Here is a 19392-nt window from a genome sequence, read left to right as displayed (position 1 = left end):
TGACATGGATTATTTACCTTAAAAGGCAACATATGATCTCAAGTCTTCCCTTATCTGCTTTCTGGTTTAGTTTAAAGGAAGGAAGGGTTGACAGCACTCTTTGTTTACTTATAGGCTTTGCACCTGTTGAAATTGTCCTGCCTTTCAGAAAGTTTGGGACCTACCAGACACCTTTCCATCATAAATGTACACAGTGCATATACAAAAGCAAGAGAAAACAAAGCTAAATGTCTTCGCATTCCAACCTCCTTTCCATTTGGATGTGCACCAGGGGCAAAGAAATCACTGGCCTTTGCAAAGAATGCATGACAGGGCCATGTGTGTGCATGTGTGTGCTGGGGGCAGTGTGTTAACACTGCAAATTTAGCAACTGTGCCAAAAGGGCCAGACACAGCACTGAGATTCCTTATTCTTATGCAGCATTTTTCCAGAGACAAAAAATGTGATAGGGCCTTCCATGAACAAGGTGAGTAGGATCTGTGAACTACAGAATTTATATTCCATGTTTCAGGCATAATGTAACAAATAAAGTCAATAAACAAAGAAAGAGATAAGGAAGAGAGAGGGCAAAACTTCAGACAAGGTCATGTAACAACTCATTTTGCTTATGTTCACATATTAAAGATCCTGTTTTCACTTTTTAGTAGCGTTCATCTATAAATATACTACATTTGCTTTAAACTTGTAAAATATTTAAGAATTAAAAAACTGCATTTTTTTTTGTTCAAACACTAGAGTACAAACACTGTTCTGAAAAAAGAATCTTAATGTTGAAGAGTAAGGTGGGTAAAATGTTTCTAAAATCCTTTTTGCCTCCCTTTATTTCTAGACTATATTGAATTTGTGGACCAATATGGTTTTTAATGGCAGGCAAAACCACACTAAGACCCAAGCTGACAGGCTGTTGCTGAAACTCTTAATGATCTGTTTTATCATCATGATCTGGGATTTTGTTTTCTTATGGGAGGAGGTTCGGGGGTGGGGGATGTTTGTTTAACTTCTGTTCGTTATAGTGATCACAACACACAGTGGATTAACAACAGAAATTTAAAACAGAGCATCTCTCAATAGACATGAGCTGAAAACGGTGATGTTTGTTACCAAGAAACTGTGCTTGTTTCCATGCAAATAAAATAGCTGAGAAACACCACATAGATAAGAAGCTTTGCAGATCTCACCTGGCAGAGCTCCTGCTTTTTTGCCCAGTTTTCTAGCTGCTCTCAAGCAGTGTTGCTTCCTCCAGGCCAGACCCTGAAGCCCTTTTTTCTACCTCTAATGGTCCTGTAAGGACCCATGTGTTCAGACTGCATTGTGTTTACTTCCTTCCACAGGAACTCATGGAAAGAGAATTAGGTTTCTAAATCACTCTGCTCCATTGAGGCACATTTCAAACATTTTTCTAAATCCCCAGGTGTGCTACAGTTTCTCTGCCCTGCATTTAGGAGTCTGGATGAAGAAGGGAAGACTGTCCTGCCATCTGGTGACATGAGCAGTGCTGTGACTCATTGGCAATTCTCCTACTTCTGGTACCACACAAGCTGGTACAGTAGTTTCCCAGCAAATTGTGAGGTTTGGAGATGATTTTGGGAGAGGACGCCCTACACAAGAGAGCAAGTACAGGACTTGAACATTCTGAAAATCTCAGATTTTATGTTCTTTGAGGAAAACCAGCAAGGGTTAATGATCAAAAAGCAATGCTCCAGCTACTAAGGAAACCAAAATCAAGACTTATGCACAAAGTTCCTGCTCAAGGATTTTGACAGGGTCAGGTCAAGAAATCTTCAATATGCTCAATCTAAACGTACCTCCTTAAAGGTTTAGTAATATATGTAAATAATTTGTGGGGTGTTTAATGTAGGGGGAAGACTTAGTAAAAACACCCAAAATGGTGTTGAGGCAAAGCCTTAGAAAAGAATTTTGAGAGAGATATCCTTTTACTGCAGCCCAAGTTAACAACACAGATGAAAAAGTTTAAAAAGTTAATGATATCAAAGTCAAGAACTACACACATACATTAAAAAAATGGTATGGCCCAATCCTAGGTTCAATTTACAGATTGTTTTATACTGCTCTATTTAATTTGAAATATAATACATAAAGCCAAAGTTGAAATGTTACTGATTGAACCACATTTCATCAACAGTTGCTCACATTACATAGAGTTATTTAGATGACCTCAGGGCTCCCTGGATTTTTCCAACACTCTACATATCCACCTTCTAAAAAGACAAAGGCAATTCATACAGAAAGTGTTTTTACACACAAGTAATGATAAAAGGAGCCACTGATGGAATATGGGCCATGTGTTAGAGCTTCTTCTCTCCTGAAAAGGAATTCACAGAGACTGGTAATATCACAGAATAGACACTAGCAAGTTCCAATAATTTCTCAGAAATTTGGGGGAGAAAAGATATAAAAATCAGATGATGAATATGTGATTTTCCCACTCATTGCTTCTGCCTGATCTTCCCTAGAGAGTCAAGGAACAAACCAGTATTTATTTAGAATAGAGAAGTCAGGGTTTGAGTGAATGACAAACAACTGCAGGAATAATAAGTTTTGAGGGGCAGTAAGGAATTTACTACTAATTCCTTCCTGGCTACTATTCTTCATTTGAATTATCAAGTTCCTAGGAGGTAAGAAAATACTTGTGTCAGTTTTGAAAAAACAGAAGTTGGTTAAAAAATGGGGAGTAACGGTTAAATTCTTTCTTCTGTTTCAGACTACACTTCTTTTTCTTGCCAGAAAATGTAGATATGTGGGAAATATTAGTTATTTAACTATTTTTTCTAATTCTGAGTGATAACTTCTTTGGTCATGAACCTAGGACATACAAAGGTCATTAATCCATGTCACACACAGTCCTAGAAAAGAGCTTATCTGTACCTGCCAGATTTTCTAGCCAAAATATCCTTCTGCTTATGTCCAAGCAGCTGTTGCCAGATGCAGACAGACACTACAGCTACCACAGGTCCCTCAAATATACCTCAGGGCTAAAATCTAGCATGTCTTTCCAGTGCTGACTGATCCCTGTCTTTACTCCATGGAGCTAAGAGACCTGGAGATCTCCCGGTTTGCTCTCTTTTCCCAGCAGAAGCCTAATTTTCAAACTCCATACAAATAATTTAAATGCATATCACTTCCCCTAACAAAGTACCAGAGCAGACATTAGGTAATGAATACTTTCTGAACTTTTCGAGTTGGTTTCCAGTTTTTTACTTAAATACTTAATACATAAATACTAGTTGGGCATCTGCAGAGCTACCCAGGGCGGGAAAAATTCTACCACAGGATCTGCACAGAGGACATTTTATTCTGATATTTTTCTCTCTTTATTCAGCTTTGCAAAGGACTGAGCCTTTGTGTTCATTAGTGCAGACTACAGCAGCCAGTGTTCATGGTGCCTATCTGAAAGAACTTTACACTAAAAAGGTATCTGGAAGGTAAAGAATGCCCTTTTTTAGTAACTTTTCTTTTTTGCAAACTAGCAGACTGTTAATGCTGAGTTTTTTACATTAAATACAAAACAGAAAACACTCATATGCAAGGCTCTGTACAACTATTTTGATTAAGAAAGTCCTTTTAAAAATCTGACTGATTCGCATTTGGTGGAGAAAGGGAAAACCAACAGCCTGTGGTTACTCAATAAAGCAAATGCTAGCTACTCCATTACCAACTTAAAAACTTTGATGGATGGAAGAAAATGAAAGCTGAAAAAAATCATCAAGACTCTGAACAGTAAGGAAACATTCCTCAACATCCATCCAAGAGACTGCTTAAGCATGCGCTTCAAACTTCTGAGAGAAGTACAAGTTTAATATATAAAAGACAAAATTCCTTAACAAGAAGAGATACAGTTTGCAAAATAGTTCTTGAGGAACCCTGTCAGCTTTTAAGTCTCATTTTCTCAGCCTGACATGGTATTGTTGTGTCTACATCAGTTTTGATAAGGGAGCCAGCTCTACTCCCATTGCAGTCTATGGAATTCTCCCATTGTCTTCAGGAGGAGCAGAGCTAGACACAAAGCTGCACAAAGATACCATGAGTCTGGCAGCTACCATGATCCCACCTTATTTTCTTAACATTTCTGAAAAAAACTGTGTGTGTGGGGCAAATCCATGCAGTCATTTCTACTGATATGCAATATGCCTTTCATATGAAAATACAGACCAGTGAAGCAAATGAATGGTTAGCAATATTCATAGCCAGGGGCTTGTTAAACTGCCTAGGATGAAGAGTTTGCCTGCAATTTTACCACTACAGGGTATCTTGGAGAAGACTAAGCATTTTGTAATGTTGATATTTTATATATGCATTCTTTAAGTCCCTGACAGGCAGCAGACCCTGTAGTCTTCCTTTCAGATTAAATTTTATACAGTAAGCCTGAATGCTTTATTTATTTTTAAATCCATACTTTCTAAGAGTATGTAGTTTTTCTTGGAAATAAAATTATATCATGCAACTGAAATTGCATTCTGATTTTATGCAGTCAGACTAAGCATTAAAAATGAGCTTTTTTATAATTCAGCTTGCGACAGGAACGTTTTTTTACAACAGCAGCTTGCAGAAAACCCCCAACCCCACTTCATCCAGAAGACAAACCACTGCCCCATGTTAATAATGAATGCAACTCATATCTACTGCATTCTGTTAAATTGCTAAAATTGCCCAGATAAACCATTTGAGAGTATGTCAGGTTTAATTAATACAACATGACCTGATCACTTCCACAGTTGGGAAGAAAGAAGTTGGCATTCTTTAAATCCAGAGCTCAACCTGGAGATTATGCTAAATTGCTTCATTCATAGTCCACGCTCCTACACACATGTCAGGAGGACAGCATTTGTCCCCTCTAGTGATAAACAAATTATACATGAAATCAATTCCACTTCACAATAATTTTCCCTATTGGGTATTATCTTTCCTCCTCTGCTCCCTCCAGTTAAGCTTGCATCCTGTAACTTGCTAATGAGCTGGGGGCTTTCTGTTCCAGGTGGCACCCCCTGCCTCGAAGTCATGACATTTCCCATTTCGAATGCTGCTGGCATTTTTCGACAGCTCCTGCTAACCAGCCTTTTTGACCTGCACTAAGAGGAACTCATCTGATCGAATGCTCTAACCTGCCAATCACGGCAGCAAATGATCTTCCCAAGGCAGGAGGGGGGAAAAAAAGGGAGAGCAAGAGAGGGGGAGTGAGAGAGGCAGCTAGAGAGAGTGATGGAGCAGGCAAGCAGGCAGCCTCTGCAGCTACCTAATGAGAGTACTTTAAGTCTCTGAGGCAGCTGAAACACTGAAAAACTGGTGGGAAAATTAGGACAGAACTGAATGCCTGGCGCTGTTATTACTGCTTTCTTTACACCCTGAGATCATTTTGAAAGCAATACCTCTGAGATGTGCCATTTTCAAAAGAACAGAAGTTAATTTTACCATATAAATAGAAAACAGATATATTTTTCCCTGCCACCATCAATATGCAAACCTCATAATTCTGCTCTGCCAAATGGTGTTCTTTACAGAATTAATTAGGAGCAGTAAGCTCGTTAAATGAGAATCTTCACCTAGGGATGATTATGAGTATTTTTTTGTTGTTGATGTAAGCCATAAATAGCACTTTTAACCTAATTTAAATGCTGGCAACATTTACACCTCCGTATTTACAAATGTCTGCTCACAGATACATAAAACAGCAAATACAGTATCTGCAGAGTCTAGATGTCATTTCATGGGCTGAAACCAAGCAGAGTCATGATAATGACTCAGTTGTTTTGATTTTGTTCCTTTTACGATGTGACAGATTACTTAGTGCTGAATCTTTCAAGTACACAAGGACAGATTTAATTGTGTAGATTTTCCTTCCCTTCAGATTATAAACTAACTAGATTTTAATACACATGTAACACACATACTGAACAAAAGACGTATTAAAAGCAATTGTAAAATAAAAATTTCAGAAAGAAAACTTAAATAAAAAGGCTGCGATCGTATTGTTACAACAAAAAAAGCCAGAAAATATAATGCACAATTAGTCTTTATATTAACACAAAAGAGAGTTACAGAAGTGGCTCTACAGAATTAAAATCTAGGTTACTAATGGCAGAGAACGATCACCCGTAATTACTAATTCAAAATACATACATGGTCCAAAACAACATTAATAATTTATAACAAGACCACAAAATTATGGAAATACCCAATTTTGTTTCCACTTCTTAAAATATCCAGAGATGCTATTCCAGGGCTATTCTTCTACATTAGATATTTTTATTTGAGAATTCAGTATTTTTTCCTGAAGTTTTTGAGTCTTCCTCCTGAGACTTACCAATTAACACTAGGAAGATGTGGGAAACCCATCCATCCTCATCCCAATTATGGGGCAGAATAAATTAATGTAATTTATTAACTGAATTGTAAACTATTGCTACATTTTTAGGCAAGGATCTTCCCACAACTAGGAGTATTCAGTTCACATTTACTTTGCCTTCAGACCCTATTTTGCAGTCGTTGGTGTAGTTTGTTTATTTCATGGAGAATCAGGCAATGTAAGCTACAGACCCAAAATGGCACCACAAAGTTTGTCCTCCACAGAAAAAATTCTGGTATGTGGAATTACTAAAATTTTTTTTTTGTTTACAATTTGGCCAAAAGTAAAATGTTCTGTTAACTCTGAATGCTGCAAATTGGTGCCTGAGAGGCAATGCCTCTCATTAGCTTTGCTGTCTCTCTGGGTTATGGGCTGTGTGTCAGCACTGGAAGCCTCTGCTTTGTCTGGAAACCTCAGTTTCTCCCCTCCAGTGGTTCCACTTTCCTCTTAGACAAAGCCTAACTGAGGAGTCACGTGAGGAAATAATCCTAAAGGAGAGGTGACTGTCCATGGGAGAATAGGGAGAGTTGAGACCTGCTTTTGCCTCCCTCCCAGTCATTGTCAACTAGACTGTTGTCCTCGCCGCATTCAAATGTCATCCCAGACTTTCAGCCCACTGGAACTCAAACGGCCTTTCATGCCTAGACACTTCTTAAGCATGAACAGACCACAAAGACTGTCTAGTGGGAATTGCTTGCTATCCTAATATTAATAATGCAATATAGTACACTTTGGCACAGAGGATTCCACCTTTCGTCTCCTAAATTTATGAGCAAACAAACTGGAAAGACAGATAAACAGCACTGCAACTGAGCACATGCATTCATGCAAATATCACTAATATCTTTCCTACAGCATAAATGACTGTAAAATTACAAACCTCTACACTAAAAATTATTTGAAAATTAATCTTCACAGTACTGTAGACAAGTTATCATGCATTAGAAATGAACTGAAAACAGGCTCCATACTATGCCATGGTACAGGGAAATATGGTATTGTCCTTCTACAAAAGTTATCCATAACAGTAGTAATGCCTTGTTTTCCTTCTGCCAGATCTGCAGCTGATTTTGCCAATTTAAAAGAAAAAATGTCAATAAATAGTTTAAAAAAAATAATTTCAATAAATACGTAGCCACTAGTTTCACACAGAATGATATAGAGCATATGACTGCAGGGAAGAAATCAATATCTCCTAGCAATGGAGGTTTGAAATACTTGTCCTACCAAGTGGAGTATTTAACAATAAAATGTGAAGACCTTCCCCTCTCTGTTCTGCTTCTTTTCTTTCCTTCTTCTTTCCTGAAGAGACTCCTATGATTTTAGAAACCCTGATTATGCCTACTTATTTCCTTATACTTATTTCCAGGCATAGATGCTGTCCTGGTCTATCATTCTCCAGGTTGGACAAGATTTCATCACAACTGGTGTTCAGCTTCCTTAGAAAGACCATCCTTCCCAATTCACTTCCCTCTGTGCCTTAGGTTACCAACTTTTTAAATAAACAAAGTCAAGAGACCATGCATTCTACTACTTAACACAGTCACAATTAAGTGACTGTATTTCATGTGACAACAGACATGGTGAGCTGTTACAGTATAGAAACATCATTAAACTATTTTCTAAGCCTTCCATTAAAAACATTTTCTAAGCCTTATGAGTTCCTTGACCAGATGGTGGGTTTCCTTTACTGGGGCATACCTGGGGACCCAAGGGCACAGCTCCTCCATCCTCAGTCCCCAAATGTCACTTAGGTAAGATGGGCAGTTTATACAGAGACAGCCTGGCACTGGACAGCTATTTGCTCAGCTCATTTCACCCGCTGTGCAGAGTCCAGAGAATATGGGGGGATTTTCATTATGGTTGAATAGAGGGCAAAATTCAGTCTATAACTTTCATTTCAGATTAATAGAAGTAAGATAACAGATATCACAAGGAGAATGTAGACCAATGCCTGGAGTTTTTCCCTTGTGTGTTATATTTAGGGTATATTCCAGCAGTGTGGTGATCTTATTCTTCAATATTAAGTAAAGCACAGCTGGAAGAGTCTCATAAAGCCATTATGTTGTTAACATAAGAAAAGAATGGCACTGAAAGTACCAGAGAGCCAAAAAATATCTTGGATTCTGCAGTTATCTTTCATAGCTTAATACTAATTTAACATTTTACAAAACTGATGTTACAATTTCAACTTTGTTTAGTACTGTCATTACTGGACTCAAACCTAAATTGCTTTCAGCTGCCCACCACAACTGCATCTTATTAGCCTTTTCAGGAAAGCCAATTTATGCAAATCCAGTATTAGTTAAATAATTAAACTGACCCTCAACATTCATGCATAGACACTGTCTGGCACTGAAAGATGCAAGAGAAATTTAAACCTCCCATCTTCAGTGCTTAGGCTTCCACCTTTTCAACTGCAGGAGCACAATGACTGTTTATACACATCTATCTGAATCCATCTATTAAAAAAAGCATTAAAAAATTAAACTGCTAACTGATGTGCTTTTATAGCTCTGCTTTTCTCTCCCAATCTGGTTTTACACGAAATTTCAAGATTTCACACATATAAAGCACTACTGGCTACTTTCAGCTTTTGATTAAATCAATAGTGACAAAATCTGGCTGATATGCAGTCTGTTGGTCCAGAATTTCTCTTTTATGCAGCCCTTTCTCCACTGTAATGATTACAGTTTTATCACCTGAAGCTACAGAGATGAAGACTTAGATGCATAGTATATGTTTTTCCACAGTGTTTTAGCAACACTGGGATACCCAGAACAGAGTGAATGCAGGGGAGTAGTGAATGAAAATGACTTTTCAATACTGACTGCTGGACACATACACTGCTGGACTACAGCTTCCCTGTGGCTTGACTAGGGCAAGGCAGGCAAAAATTATGTTCCCACACAGCAGTGCTGATGAGACACTCCTAAACAATTTATAAATATAAAACTGAGGATGACAAACAAAAATGAAACTATTTGGATGGAGATGCAAGAACAGTCACCCCTCTAGCTAGCAAAGAGAAAAAGGAAATTTTACATAATGATTCTGTGCTGCTGAAAACACACCCCATCAGAAGCAATCAAATAACCAGCATTTTTTGCCATTGTAGTGTCACCTCTTCAGCTTTATTCTGTTTTACACAGCTGAGCTGGCCCGAATGACGCCATCGGTCCTGCAATTGGCTGGGCTGGTGTCAGTTGCTGGCTTAAATGGGCACAGAAGAAAGAATTCAGCATCCTGTGATTGAAATTCAGGATTGCTCGGATGCATGCGCATGTGGCGAAGCTATACAAATAAAGACCACTTTTTGTTTTGCTTCAGTGAATTGTCAAAGAGATTTAGAAAGCCAGGGGATCTCATTATGGTAATACAGGTTAAATACTTTAAAAGCATATGGTGTTACCATCCTGAATGAAGCTGTCCCTGCTGGCTCCAGGCAGCAGACAATAGGCCAGAAACACATCTCGTGTCTCTGGTCCACCAATGGGAACTGGGGATTATAAATCACCACAAGAAAACATCACGTGCTATCTGGTATCAGGTAATGCCTTGTCTTTTCAATTACTATTTGACTCATCCTTTTCCAGAGAGGAACAGGCTTTAGCCATGTATTCCAGAAGCCAAATGAAAACAGACCTCTAGAATTTCTTAGGGTCCATTCTTGTCTCAATAAAACAGGATCTGTAAAGAGGGATGACAGTAGTATATACAGTATAATTGAACAAGATATGTAGAGACATGTACTTCCACAGAGATGCTTCCAGCCCACGGAGAAAAAAATAGCAATGAAAACCATCAAGCACAAAATAAAAATGTTTTGCTTTATCACAAAACTTTAAAGATGCTTAGATATGGTCAAAAGGCCCCATCTAATTCACTGCTGACAGATTCTTCTGTGTGCAGTGATGCTCATTACCACTTATTTGCTAGTTTTCTCCAGTAGAGAGCAGCCTCAGCATTGACCTTGCTAACTCCAAATGTCAGGTTTTTCCCCATGGGCATTGGAATAAACGTGTTGTCTCTTCTTGGAGCCCAAGACAATGACACAGTGTGGTCCACAAAGACCCTATTAGTAATCCAAGTCTGACAGACATTATCTAAGTTTTCAGAAATATATCCCAGGTTACTGCTTTTTCAAGGGGTAAGTTGATTTGTGAGTTGCAGACAGGCAGCTGAAGCACTACAGTATTTTAAAGACAACAGAAATTCTCAGAGATGCACCAGTTTCTGAGGGCTTAAGACAGGTTCTAATCAATGATGATGGAGCCAATTACAAATTTACTGCCTTTAGTCTCTCTCCTTCAGCAATCTGCCAGAGACTGCTGCTTCCGAAGTTAGCAGATGATGTCTCAACCATTCCTCCCCTAATCTTTTTGCCTTCCTAACCCTAAAGAAAAGTGGATTTAGTTCAGTGGGTGCACTATCAGGGCAGTAACATCTGGTAACTGTGTGAGAGAACAGCAGGAGGTGTTAATTTCTTATCACAGAAAAATTTGGCACAGCATCTTTATTTGGTCTCTCAATTTTATTTCCTATTTCATCCCCAAAACAGGGAAATTAGGAACCAAAGGAAGGAAGGAAGGAAGGAAGGAAAGAAGGAAGGACCAGACAAAAGTCATAAGACTAGAATTTTCTTCAGCACCAGATTCTGGAGGTGGTTGAAGATGGTTCCTTTGTGAGTTTCTCTAATAAATTCCTTTACAATGTATAAATGTATAAAAAATATATAAAAAATAAAATCTTTCCTTTACACATGTGTCAGAGGATTTAGCAAGCAACTATCTACATATTTTTCTCTTTCACAGCATCCTTCAAGATACTGGAATACCTCAAAATTCCAGCTCTTCCTAACTTCCCTGCCATCTCTGTATACGCATAAAGTCAACTCACAAAGCTGAGTTAAACACATATATACCAACCTTGTCCAGGAGACAAGCTAGAAACATTTGTTTGCTATGGTTGTTTTTTTTTTTTTTTTAATAATCAGATTTATTTCCTTGCAATATTTGCCCCTTCTAATTTTCCTTTATCTCACTAGCTGGGATGTTATCTGATTATGCTTGTTGACATCTTCACATCTTGTACTGTTTGCCTCCATCCCTCTAACTCTACTTGCCTTGTTTACCTGTTAACTTCATGGCCCTGGAGAGCTATTGCCATCTTTCCTTCTGCTATTCATGCATCTGTTAGCTTCACTGAGCCTTGTGAATGGAGACTTTGACAGAATATATTGCAATAAATACCCCTTCCCTAATGGTACTCTCCTGCTGACTGCAACTCTAGTCTTCAGCTGGAGTAACTGACTCATAACACACCCATTTTCCTGACTGAACATCCTACTTGCCAGCCACTACTTTACTGCTTAAAATCACAGCCACCTGCCATTCACCAGACCTTCTTTTCACATTACCAAAACTGCAGTCTGTTTGCCCAGCTCCTTTCATTTTCCGCACTGACTCACACCTCTACTTGCTTGGTAGTCTCATCCCTTTAAAGGTTTCCAAGCATTCTAATAATTCCTCACCCAAATCCATTTTCTGTGTCCACAGTTCTCCTGCTTCCCCACGTATTTTAGTTTCATCTCATTAATCGCTAGCTCTCCACGTGGTACAAGTGACAGGACCTCTGTTTGGTACTAGTATTTTTCCAGGTTTATCTGCTGGTCCCCATCTCATGGCACAAGTCAAATACTACAGCAGGGAGCTGATATGTTATTGCACTGTTAGCACCTAACAGAACAAAGTCCCAAGCCAGAGTGGAAAACTGTAATCAATAATGTACACGTCACAACATTTGCTAAGTGGTTTCAGACCTTTCACAATGAAACATGCTATTCTCCATTAAAACTGTGGTTGAGCAGCCACAACAGTACAGTGATGAATGTAAAGGGTACATTTGGGTTCTCTCTTTCTGTTCACATATCAAATTTTAAAACAGTAATTTGTACCTGCTCAAATAGATATTCAGTAAGAATGATCCAATGGTTTTCATGCTCATTTGCAAATACAAGCCTTCCACTGCGTATTTTATAAATGAAAAATTACATTTGTTTGGCAGCAACAGAAAGGAGGTTCTGTACATGAGAATTGAGATTCTGTACATAAGCTTCTACACAAAAGGTCTTTAGCACAGGTGGGCACACTCTAAATATACTTTAGATGGATGATATGTTATGTTAGAACAGACAAGGTTGAAGAGACATCTGCAGGGACATAGCCCCAGGAAAAGGTAGAGATTAGCTTGTCAATAAAGATGTAAACAGACTGCTCTGAGGCAGCCTCATTTCTGACATTAGAGAATCTTAAATGGTTTGTTGGCAAAGAGCTTGTGCAAAAATTGGGGCAGGCTCTCAGCACCAAAATTTGTCTGTCAGGCAAAGACTCCGTAACATTACAGGGTTAAAAAACCCAATCATACATAAGCACACAACAATAAACCCAAATGTAATTCATTAGAGAACGTTATATCTGATATTGAAAAAAGCAGACTTAGCTAAATATAGACATCACGTGAATATCAACTACATTTACATGAGACTATATCTTCAAATAGGTGTATGAGCAGCATGTGCATTTCTCTCAGCTCCTAGAACTTCTGTAACAAACTGTTATAATGGACTCAACATGCAAAAGTGATGCCATGATGATTTTTTGACTTTTCTTTTATACCCTTTTACAACTTCTCTACTCTTAGTGTTTTTAGCCTACATTCTTGGACTTGTTTGTCAAGCTAGGAGACTAAACATTTTAGAAGCTTCGTAGCTAGGGATCAGTGTACCCCAGAGCCCAAGGTCCTCTCCAGAACATATTCTGTAAACCAAGATAGAACCATCCAGGAAAAGGTTCCTTGGGGAGGGGGGCTCACTTGAGCCTCTCATTGGGGAATGTTTGATAGATATGCTAATTAGTAAAACCTATAATGTTACAGGTGTGCATTTGGGGGTGTGCATTGCAGTGTGCATTGGGGTGCATTCCATCTGGATGTAGTGCACCTAAGGATCCTAAAATAAATACTGAGGTAAAATCCATTTTTCCCTTTTAACCATGTTTGACTCTTGATTTTAAGACCAGGAAAAGGCATCAAAAGCAACTGTGTCTTTAGAAACAAACAAGCGAAGAAAGGGCAGGCCTTGTTTTTTTGAATGAAAAGAATCTGCACTTTAGGTATTTTGTGAAACACTCTGGTATGAAACCATTTAGAGAAACATAATAAGCAAAGCAGCTATATAAGGGAATACTGCTAACCTGGAAGAGTCTGCCAAGTGCTAAATCCCACTGAACAAACACTGGGGTGCTGCATATGGGCAGAAGACAATTAATGCCATGATATAACACCACCATTCCCTTGCTGTAATTTGGTAAATAGCCTCTCTATTCACCTGGCCTTCCCAAGCTCTGTTCTACTCTTAGAATACAAGAAGTCATATTACACACTATTTCACTGCTGAATAACTATGGTTAAACAAAACAGTATTAGTTGATCCAGTGATATAGACCATAATCACTACATGACAACACCTCTCTCCCATCAAGAACATCCTTCTGCTATCAAGACTACCAAGCTACTAAATAAGAGAACCATAGAATGGTTAGGGTTGTGAGGAACCTTAAATCACAGATTCATAGAATCTCTTGTCCTTGCCCCAAAGTTTAACAACACAACTGGCAAGAGGTATTTTCTCTCTGCATATTTTACCAGGGGAGTAAAAAGTATCAGTCCAAATTAAAGGCAAACTATTGTTTAATATACTAGTGCCAACTTCTGCAATATTTTCAACCTGTCAGTGGCACTCATTCCTACTCAGAACTTACACTCTTCATATGGACTGTAAAACTGTGAAAACGGTATCAGCCTGCACATGGACATGTGCAGTCAAGTTTTGTATTTTGTTTCTCTAAAGGTAACTAAAGAGCATTTTCAAATATATCCTTTCCAATAACCATGCCTTACCTGCATTATCAGTTGTGAACATAGGTATTCTTCAATGTTTGCTGTTTGATAGACCTTTGCCATAACTATTGTTTTTTCCAAAGGCTCTCATGCTTTCTCCAGTCTCTGGCTGTAGTCTTACATTCGGTACAGTAAAAATAGAAGACACTGTAAGAAAGAGTCTCAGTTCAGAAACTGTGATTTTTTTTTTGCAGTAAAAGCAGTAATTTAAAAATAATTATTTAATATATATGGCAAACACAACACAGTAGATATATACAGCTTTTACATATACCAACTATTTCTGCAAGTAAGCACTGTACAAACTCTTAATGGAAAGAAGCTGAATGCATCATGATGGAAGTTGTGTGATGCAAATATTCTTAACTGTATGCATCTTCAAAAAAATCTGTTTCCAGACTGTGTGTGTTTATTTGTGCTCTACACCACTATACAATTAATAACTTCCACTTTCAAATTTCTGCTGAGAGAACTTAGAAATAAATAAGAAGGTAAAACATGCAGCAAGGTTTTTCAATAATTTGATATCACATATTACATCTTCAGAATCTTGATATCAGATTCAATTCAGTAGAACTGAACTATCTTGTTTGACTTTCTTTTTTGAACTACTAAAGACAACTAGGCTTGTTAAAAATATCCCAACAACTCAAAAGTCTTTTACGTGAAGCAATCCCCTTTTGCATGAGCTAGAAAAACCTTGACAACTTCAATGTCATACCAGGCAACCAATTATTAGGAGTCATGATGATAATAATCACAGCAATAAAACTGCAAATGGTTAAGGACTCACACACTGATAATATGAAAACACATTTCTACTTAGGATGCCTCAATCTGATGGGGAAAATCAATGATTTTTAATATATCCTGAAAACAAACCTCCATATAACAATATCCTCAAGAGAGCTGCCACTGCATGATTCCATAAGGAAATGTTAAAGAACTAATCAGAGATGTAAGAGTTTTCTTTTTTGCACTAGCAGCTGGCATGCCTGTAAGTTTTTGGAACTACTTTTTCATCTATATGTCTTTAAAAAACCTGGCTATTGCTTTATGCACAGACCTTCCCACTGTAGTTTGACATCTCAACTTGCATTTCTTATTCTGCTATCCTCAGTAACACACATTGTTACACAATTGCTACACGTTACATTGTTACACATGGCAGATATTCTATGCAAATAAATGAATATGAGCTCTCAAATATAAAAGTAGAAAAGTGGGAGGAGTGATCTTTTTTTTATATATAGAAAATAACAAGTAGACATATTTAGTAAAAAGGATTAATCCATAGATTACGGCTCAGTTTTGAGATGAATGAAAGTTATGCTGCATTATAAATTGCATTTTATTCCTAGACAAGGTGTTTTTAGCAGAACAGCACTACTCTTACATTTTTAATTTACTATTTGCAAAAACTGAAAGTGGCTACCTTTTAGACAGAGCTTATCTGGAAATTGAACTTCCAACCCAAATGAAATTATGCCTTGACTTGAAACTAAACCAAGTAAAAAAAGCAAAATCATCCTTCTCACATAAACTAACTTTGCACACACTTTTAAAATAAACACCATTAAAAAATTATACTGTAAAGTATTACATAGAATACAAATACACAGTACTAAAGGTCAAAACCCAAACAGAAAGTCAAACACTTCATTTTTACTTTTTCAGTGTAGGCAGAGTCACCATACTTTTGTGAAATAGTGTGATTCCAAGGAAACAATTTTCTGATGGAAAGTCATTTGACTGATCCATTCTATTTGCCTTTCTACCCACATATGAGTCTTTCCCTGGTTTTTAGCGCTAAATCCCCAAATTTGCGATTCACCATTAGGACCAAATTGGACAAAATATGATGAATACTATTCACTTCAGAGACGTGCAAAATCACAGTGGTGTCCGAATTAGAAAGCAGTAACTTTGCTTGTACATAAAGACTCAATATGTTTATATTTCATTAACTATCAGTAGTGTTTCTTGATGTAAAATATTAGCACAGAGAACTAGAATCACAAAAACTGGTAATTTCACTACACAGTAAACATTTTCCCAACTCTCCAAAGTATATGAGCTCTTTGTTTTGTAAATATGTTTACAAGTATATCCAAGTCATACTAAATAGAAATGATTGTAGTATTTGATACTGGGATTGTCCTTTCTTGCATCTGGATTTATGCTTCATAATGATTATCTACTAGACACAGAAATAGTCTTTCTGTAACTCAAATTTTTACTGGAGGCATTTAGAAGAACCTTGCTCTAAAATATAATGATTTTTCATCTTTATTCTCCCCCCTTCAAAAGGCTTCACTGCTCCTGATGTTTAACGTTATGCAAAGACGTGTTTCTGCCAATGAATATCGCCTTATGGTTATGCTTCTGCAAATAACCTGCTGTGAGCTGATAAAAGGATTAATGCAGCCAAAATTCTTAATCTGTGAAATTACAAATTAAATTCTCATATTAAAAATACCACCCTGAGGTATTTTTTGTGGTTTTAATTCCCCTCTGGTGTTCTGCATACATTGTGCTTGTTAATGACTAGGACGAGACTGTCTCTGTTGGCAGCCTGCTGCAGAGTGATAATGTGTAGGCATTTACTTCACTGATAGAACTGGATTTAACCACTGACTGATAAACTAAGTGGCAAGTGGGTAATAAGTCCATATTAACAGAAAAGTACTACTGCAGAATTCAGAATTCAAAATCCTGGCTAGACTAAATCACACAGTCAGAAGGATTGAGATGTCACCACTGCAGAGTGATTTTTGTTTTCCATTTAGTGGAAATAGGATAAATGAACTGGCATTCTTGATGTTTCATTAGTCCTGAAGAAAAGAATCTCTTTGCATCAGTTTCTGCAAAGGCAGACTTTCAACAGCAGCATTAATTTACACTGAACCTTTAAATTTTCTCCTTATCAAGTACCACAGTCAGCAAACTGAGTAGTTGGTCACCATGGCAGAGGAGGAAACTGGGGATCTTTTTGCAGAGCAAGAACACAGTCTATGACAGTGAGGGACAGAAATTATTGGTGCTATTTTGATTTTAATGTTCATATTCCACAAATGGGAGAGTGCTCTTTAGTGCAGAGCTGGGAGTAGGGTACTTGGACAGCGAAGCCACAGAACCATCTCAAAGTATGACTACTACAGTTCTTAAGGATGGAAAAGATAAACTTTAGGAAGACAAAAGTTTTTGTACCAACACTGCCGTAAACATATTCTATTGTGGATGAATATTCAGAAAGAGAGCTTAGTTTTTAGAAGCAAACTTTTAAATCAGCTGTAGTTACACACGCATTGTTGCATCTCTGAATTTTCTGCCTTGAGGTACTGGGTTTAGATCTTTTGCATGTTTGAAAACAGAAAAGAACATACAGTGCTGTAATGCAAGCATGCATCTCTTCACCATACTGAGTTAAAGCAAAATGCTGACCGTTATTCATTTGTGAAACCTTTTTTTAATAACAGAACCTTCTCTGAATAAAAAATATCATTCATTATACTACCTTTTACCCCGAATAAATACTGTGGTTTTAACACTGAAAAACAACATGCAGACATATGATATAAATGATTTAAAATTACTAAAAAGATAATTGACAGTATACACAATGATAGGAACATTTCTGCCAAGTCAACTGGAATGCATTCTGTTTAATAAAAGAAGCAAAAGGATGTATGTAAATAGTGAAAGTATTCTTAGTTAAGAACATCATCTGTCATCCTCTTCGTACACAGTCTAATTCAGCAAGTTAACTGATTGTTTACTTTGTGTTTCTCAGACTTCTGAATGCTGAGTCCTTTCTTAAAGGTTACTGTTATAACACAGAGATTCTGTGAACCAAACACAGCTGGATTTTTATCCCGTATGCTGCAGCTAGTTAAGAAGTACTGTATAAAGTGAAAAGCACTAAATATGTAAATTGCATTTTTCCTTTTGCTTTATGACAATTCAGACAGTTCTATTGGCTCCACACATAATCAAATACAAAGATAGCAGGCTGCAGACTGCAGAGCAGAGATAGCAAAAAAAAAAAAACAACCTGAATCTATTTTGTCCTGTGTCAAGCTATGTAATTTCAATCTACACAATTGTGTGTGTGGCTGTGTGTGTCCATGAAGCTGTCTGCATGTGAGGGTTGGCATACACACGTTCATCTGTCTGAACTAGAATCATTGTTTTTAATCGATTTGGAGGTGGTTATACTCACTGTCAGTTAACTCCCATAGCCGTGGGGGCAGATCACTGAAGTACTCATGGCTCAGAGCTGCCTGTGCTGACAATCTGTTCTTTGGGAAACACTGGAGTAGTTTGGAGGCTAGATCTTCTGCATGGTTCACACAGCTCAGCCTGAAACACAAACAAGAACATTTTTCTGAAAAACAGTATCATTTTTCTGTTTACTAATTCCATCTTCAGTCAGCACAGTTGAAACACCAAGCCTTAATAGCCAGGAGCACTACCAGGAAAGCTATTCCTCTGGTTATAGAGTTGATGAATTATTTCTGTATTGACAGCTCAAAATTTATACAAATTTTACAACTACAGGGCATATAATATGCAATATCACATATGCCCTGCCTAGCATGCTAAAGCATCATGAGCAACAGCATCTTGAAAGCAACTGTTTTGATCCTTCCATTTACATTTTATTGAGCATACTGACAGACTGAAAAATTGCAGCGCTGGAAACAAATGCTTATTACCATCTAAATGCATGAAATCCAAGCTTAAAATAACAGCAACATTCACACAACTTTGTGAAGTATCAAATTTTAAAATCTGGTTATTCTTAACATGCAACACATGCATCATGTTTCACAAAGACTTTTAGGAAGTACTGACTTCTTACTTGTTCATATATTCACATGGCAGGGAGTTGGCTCTTCATTAAGTGTTAATGCAACGCAAACATTAAATTTAAGTGAGTTATCTTTTCTAAGCTTCCTACAGAAATCTGAGAAAATTTACTGTTTCATCGGGAGCAAAATCCTTGGGAATACTGTAAGAAAATATAATCTAAAAGTAATAGACTTGAAGGGGAGAGAATAAAATGGTAA

The 19392-nt window shown here is 37.5% G+C and overlaps 1 protein-coding gene across 1 annotated transcript in view; it reads right to left on the bottom strand.

Annotated features, from left to right (window-relative positions):
• Positions 1 to 19392, bottom strand: part of CDK14 (cyclin dependent kinase 14) — a gene marked incomplete at its 5' end in the record, with an annotated part of 318948 nt that overhangs the window by 46137 nt on the left and 253419 nt on the right. Inside the window, 2 exons of the mRNA XM_082290375.1 lie at positions 14321 to 14467; positions 18543 to 18682. Coding sequence (XP_082146501.1) covers positions 14352 to 14467; positions 18543 to 18682 — 256 coding nt within the window. The 3' untranslated portion in view covers positions 14321 to 14351. The remainder of the gene's footprint in view (positions 1 to 14320; positions 14468 to 18542; positions 18683 to 19392) is intronic.

Source organism: Coloeus monedula (genome assembly GCF_965178545.1).
Source record: "Coloeus monedula genome assembly, chromosome: 1".
Classification (NCBI taxonomy): Eukaryota; Metazoa; Chordata; class Aves; order Passeriformes; family Corvidae; genus Coloeus; species Coloeus monedula.
The sequence above is the reverse complement of the archived record's forward strand: the minus strand, read 5'-3'. Positions and strand labels throughout refer to the sequence as shown.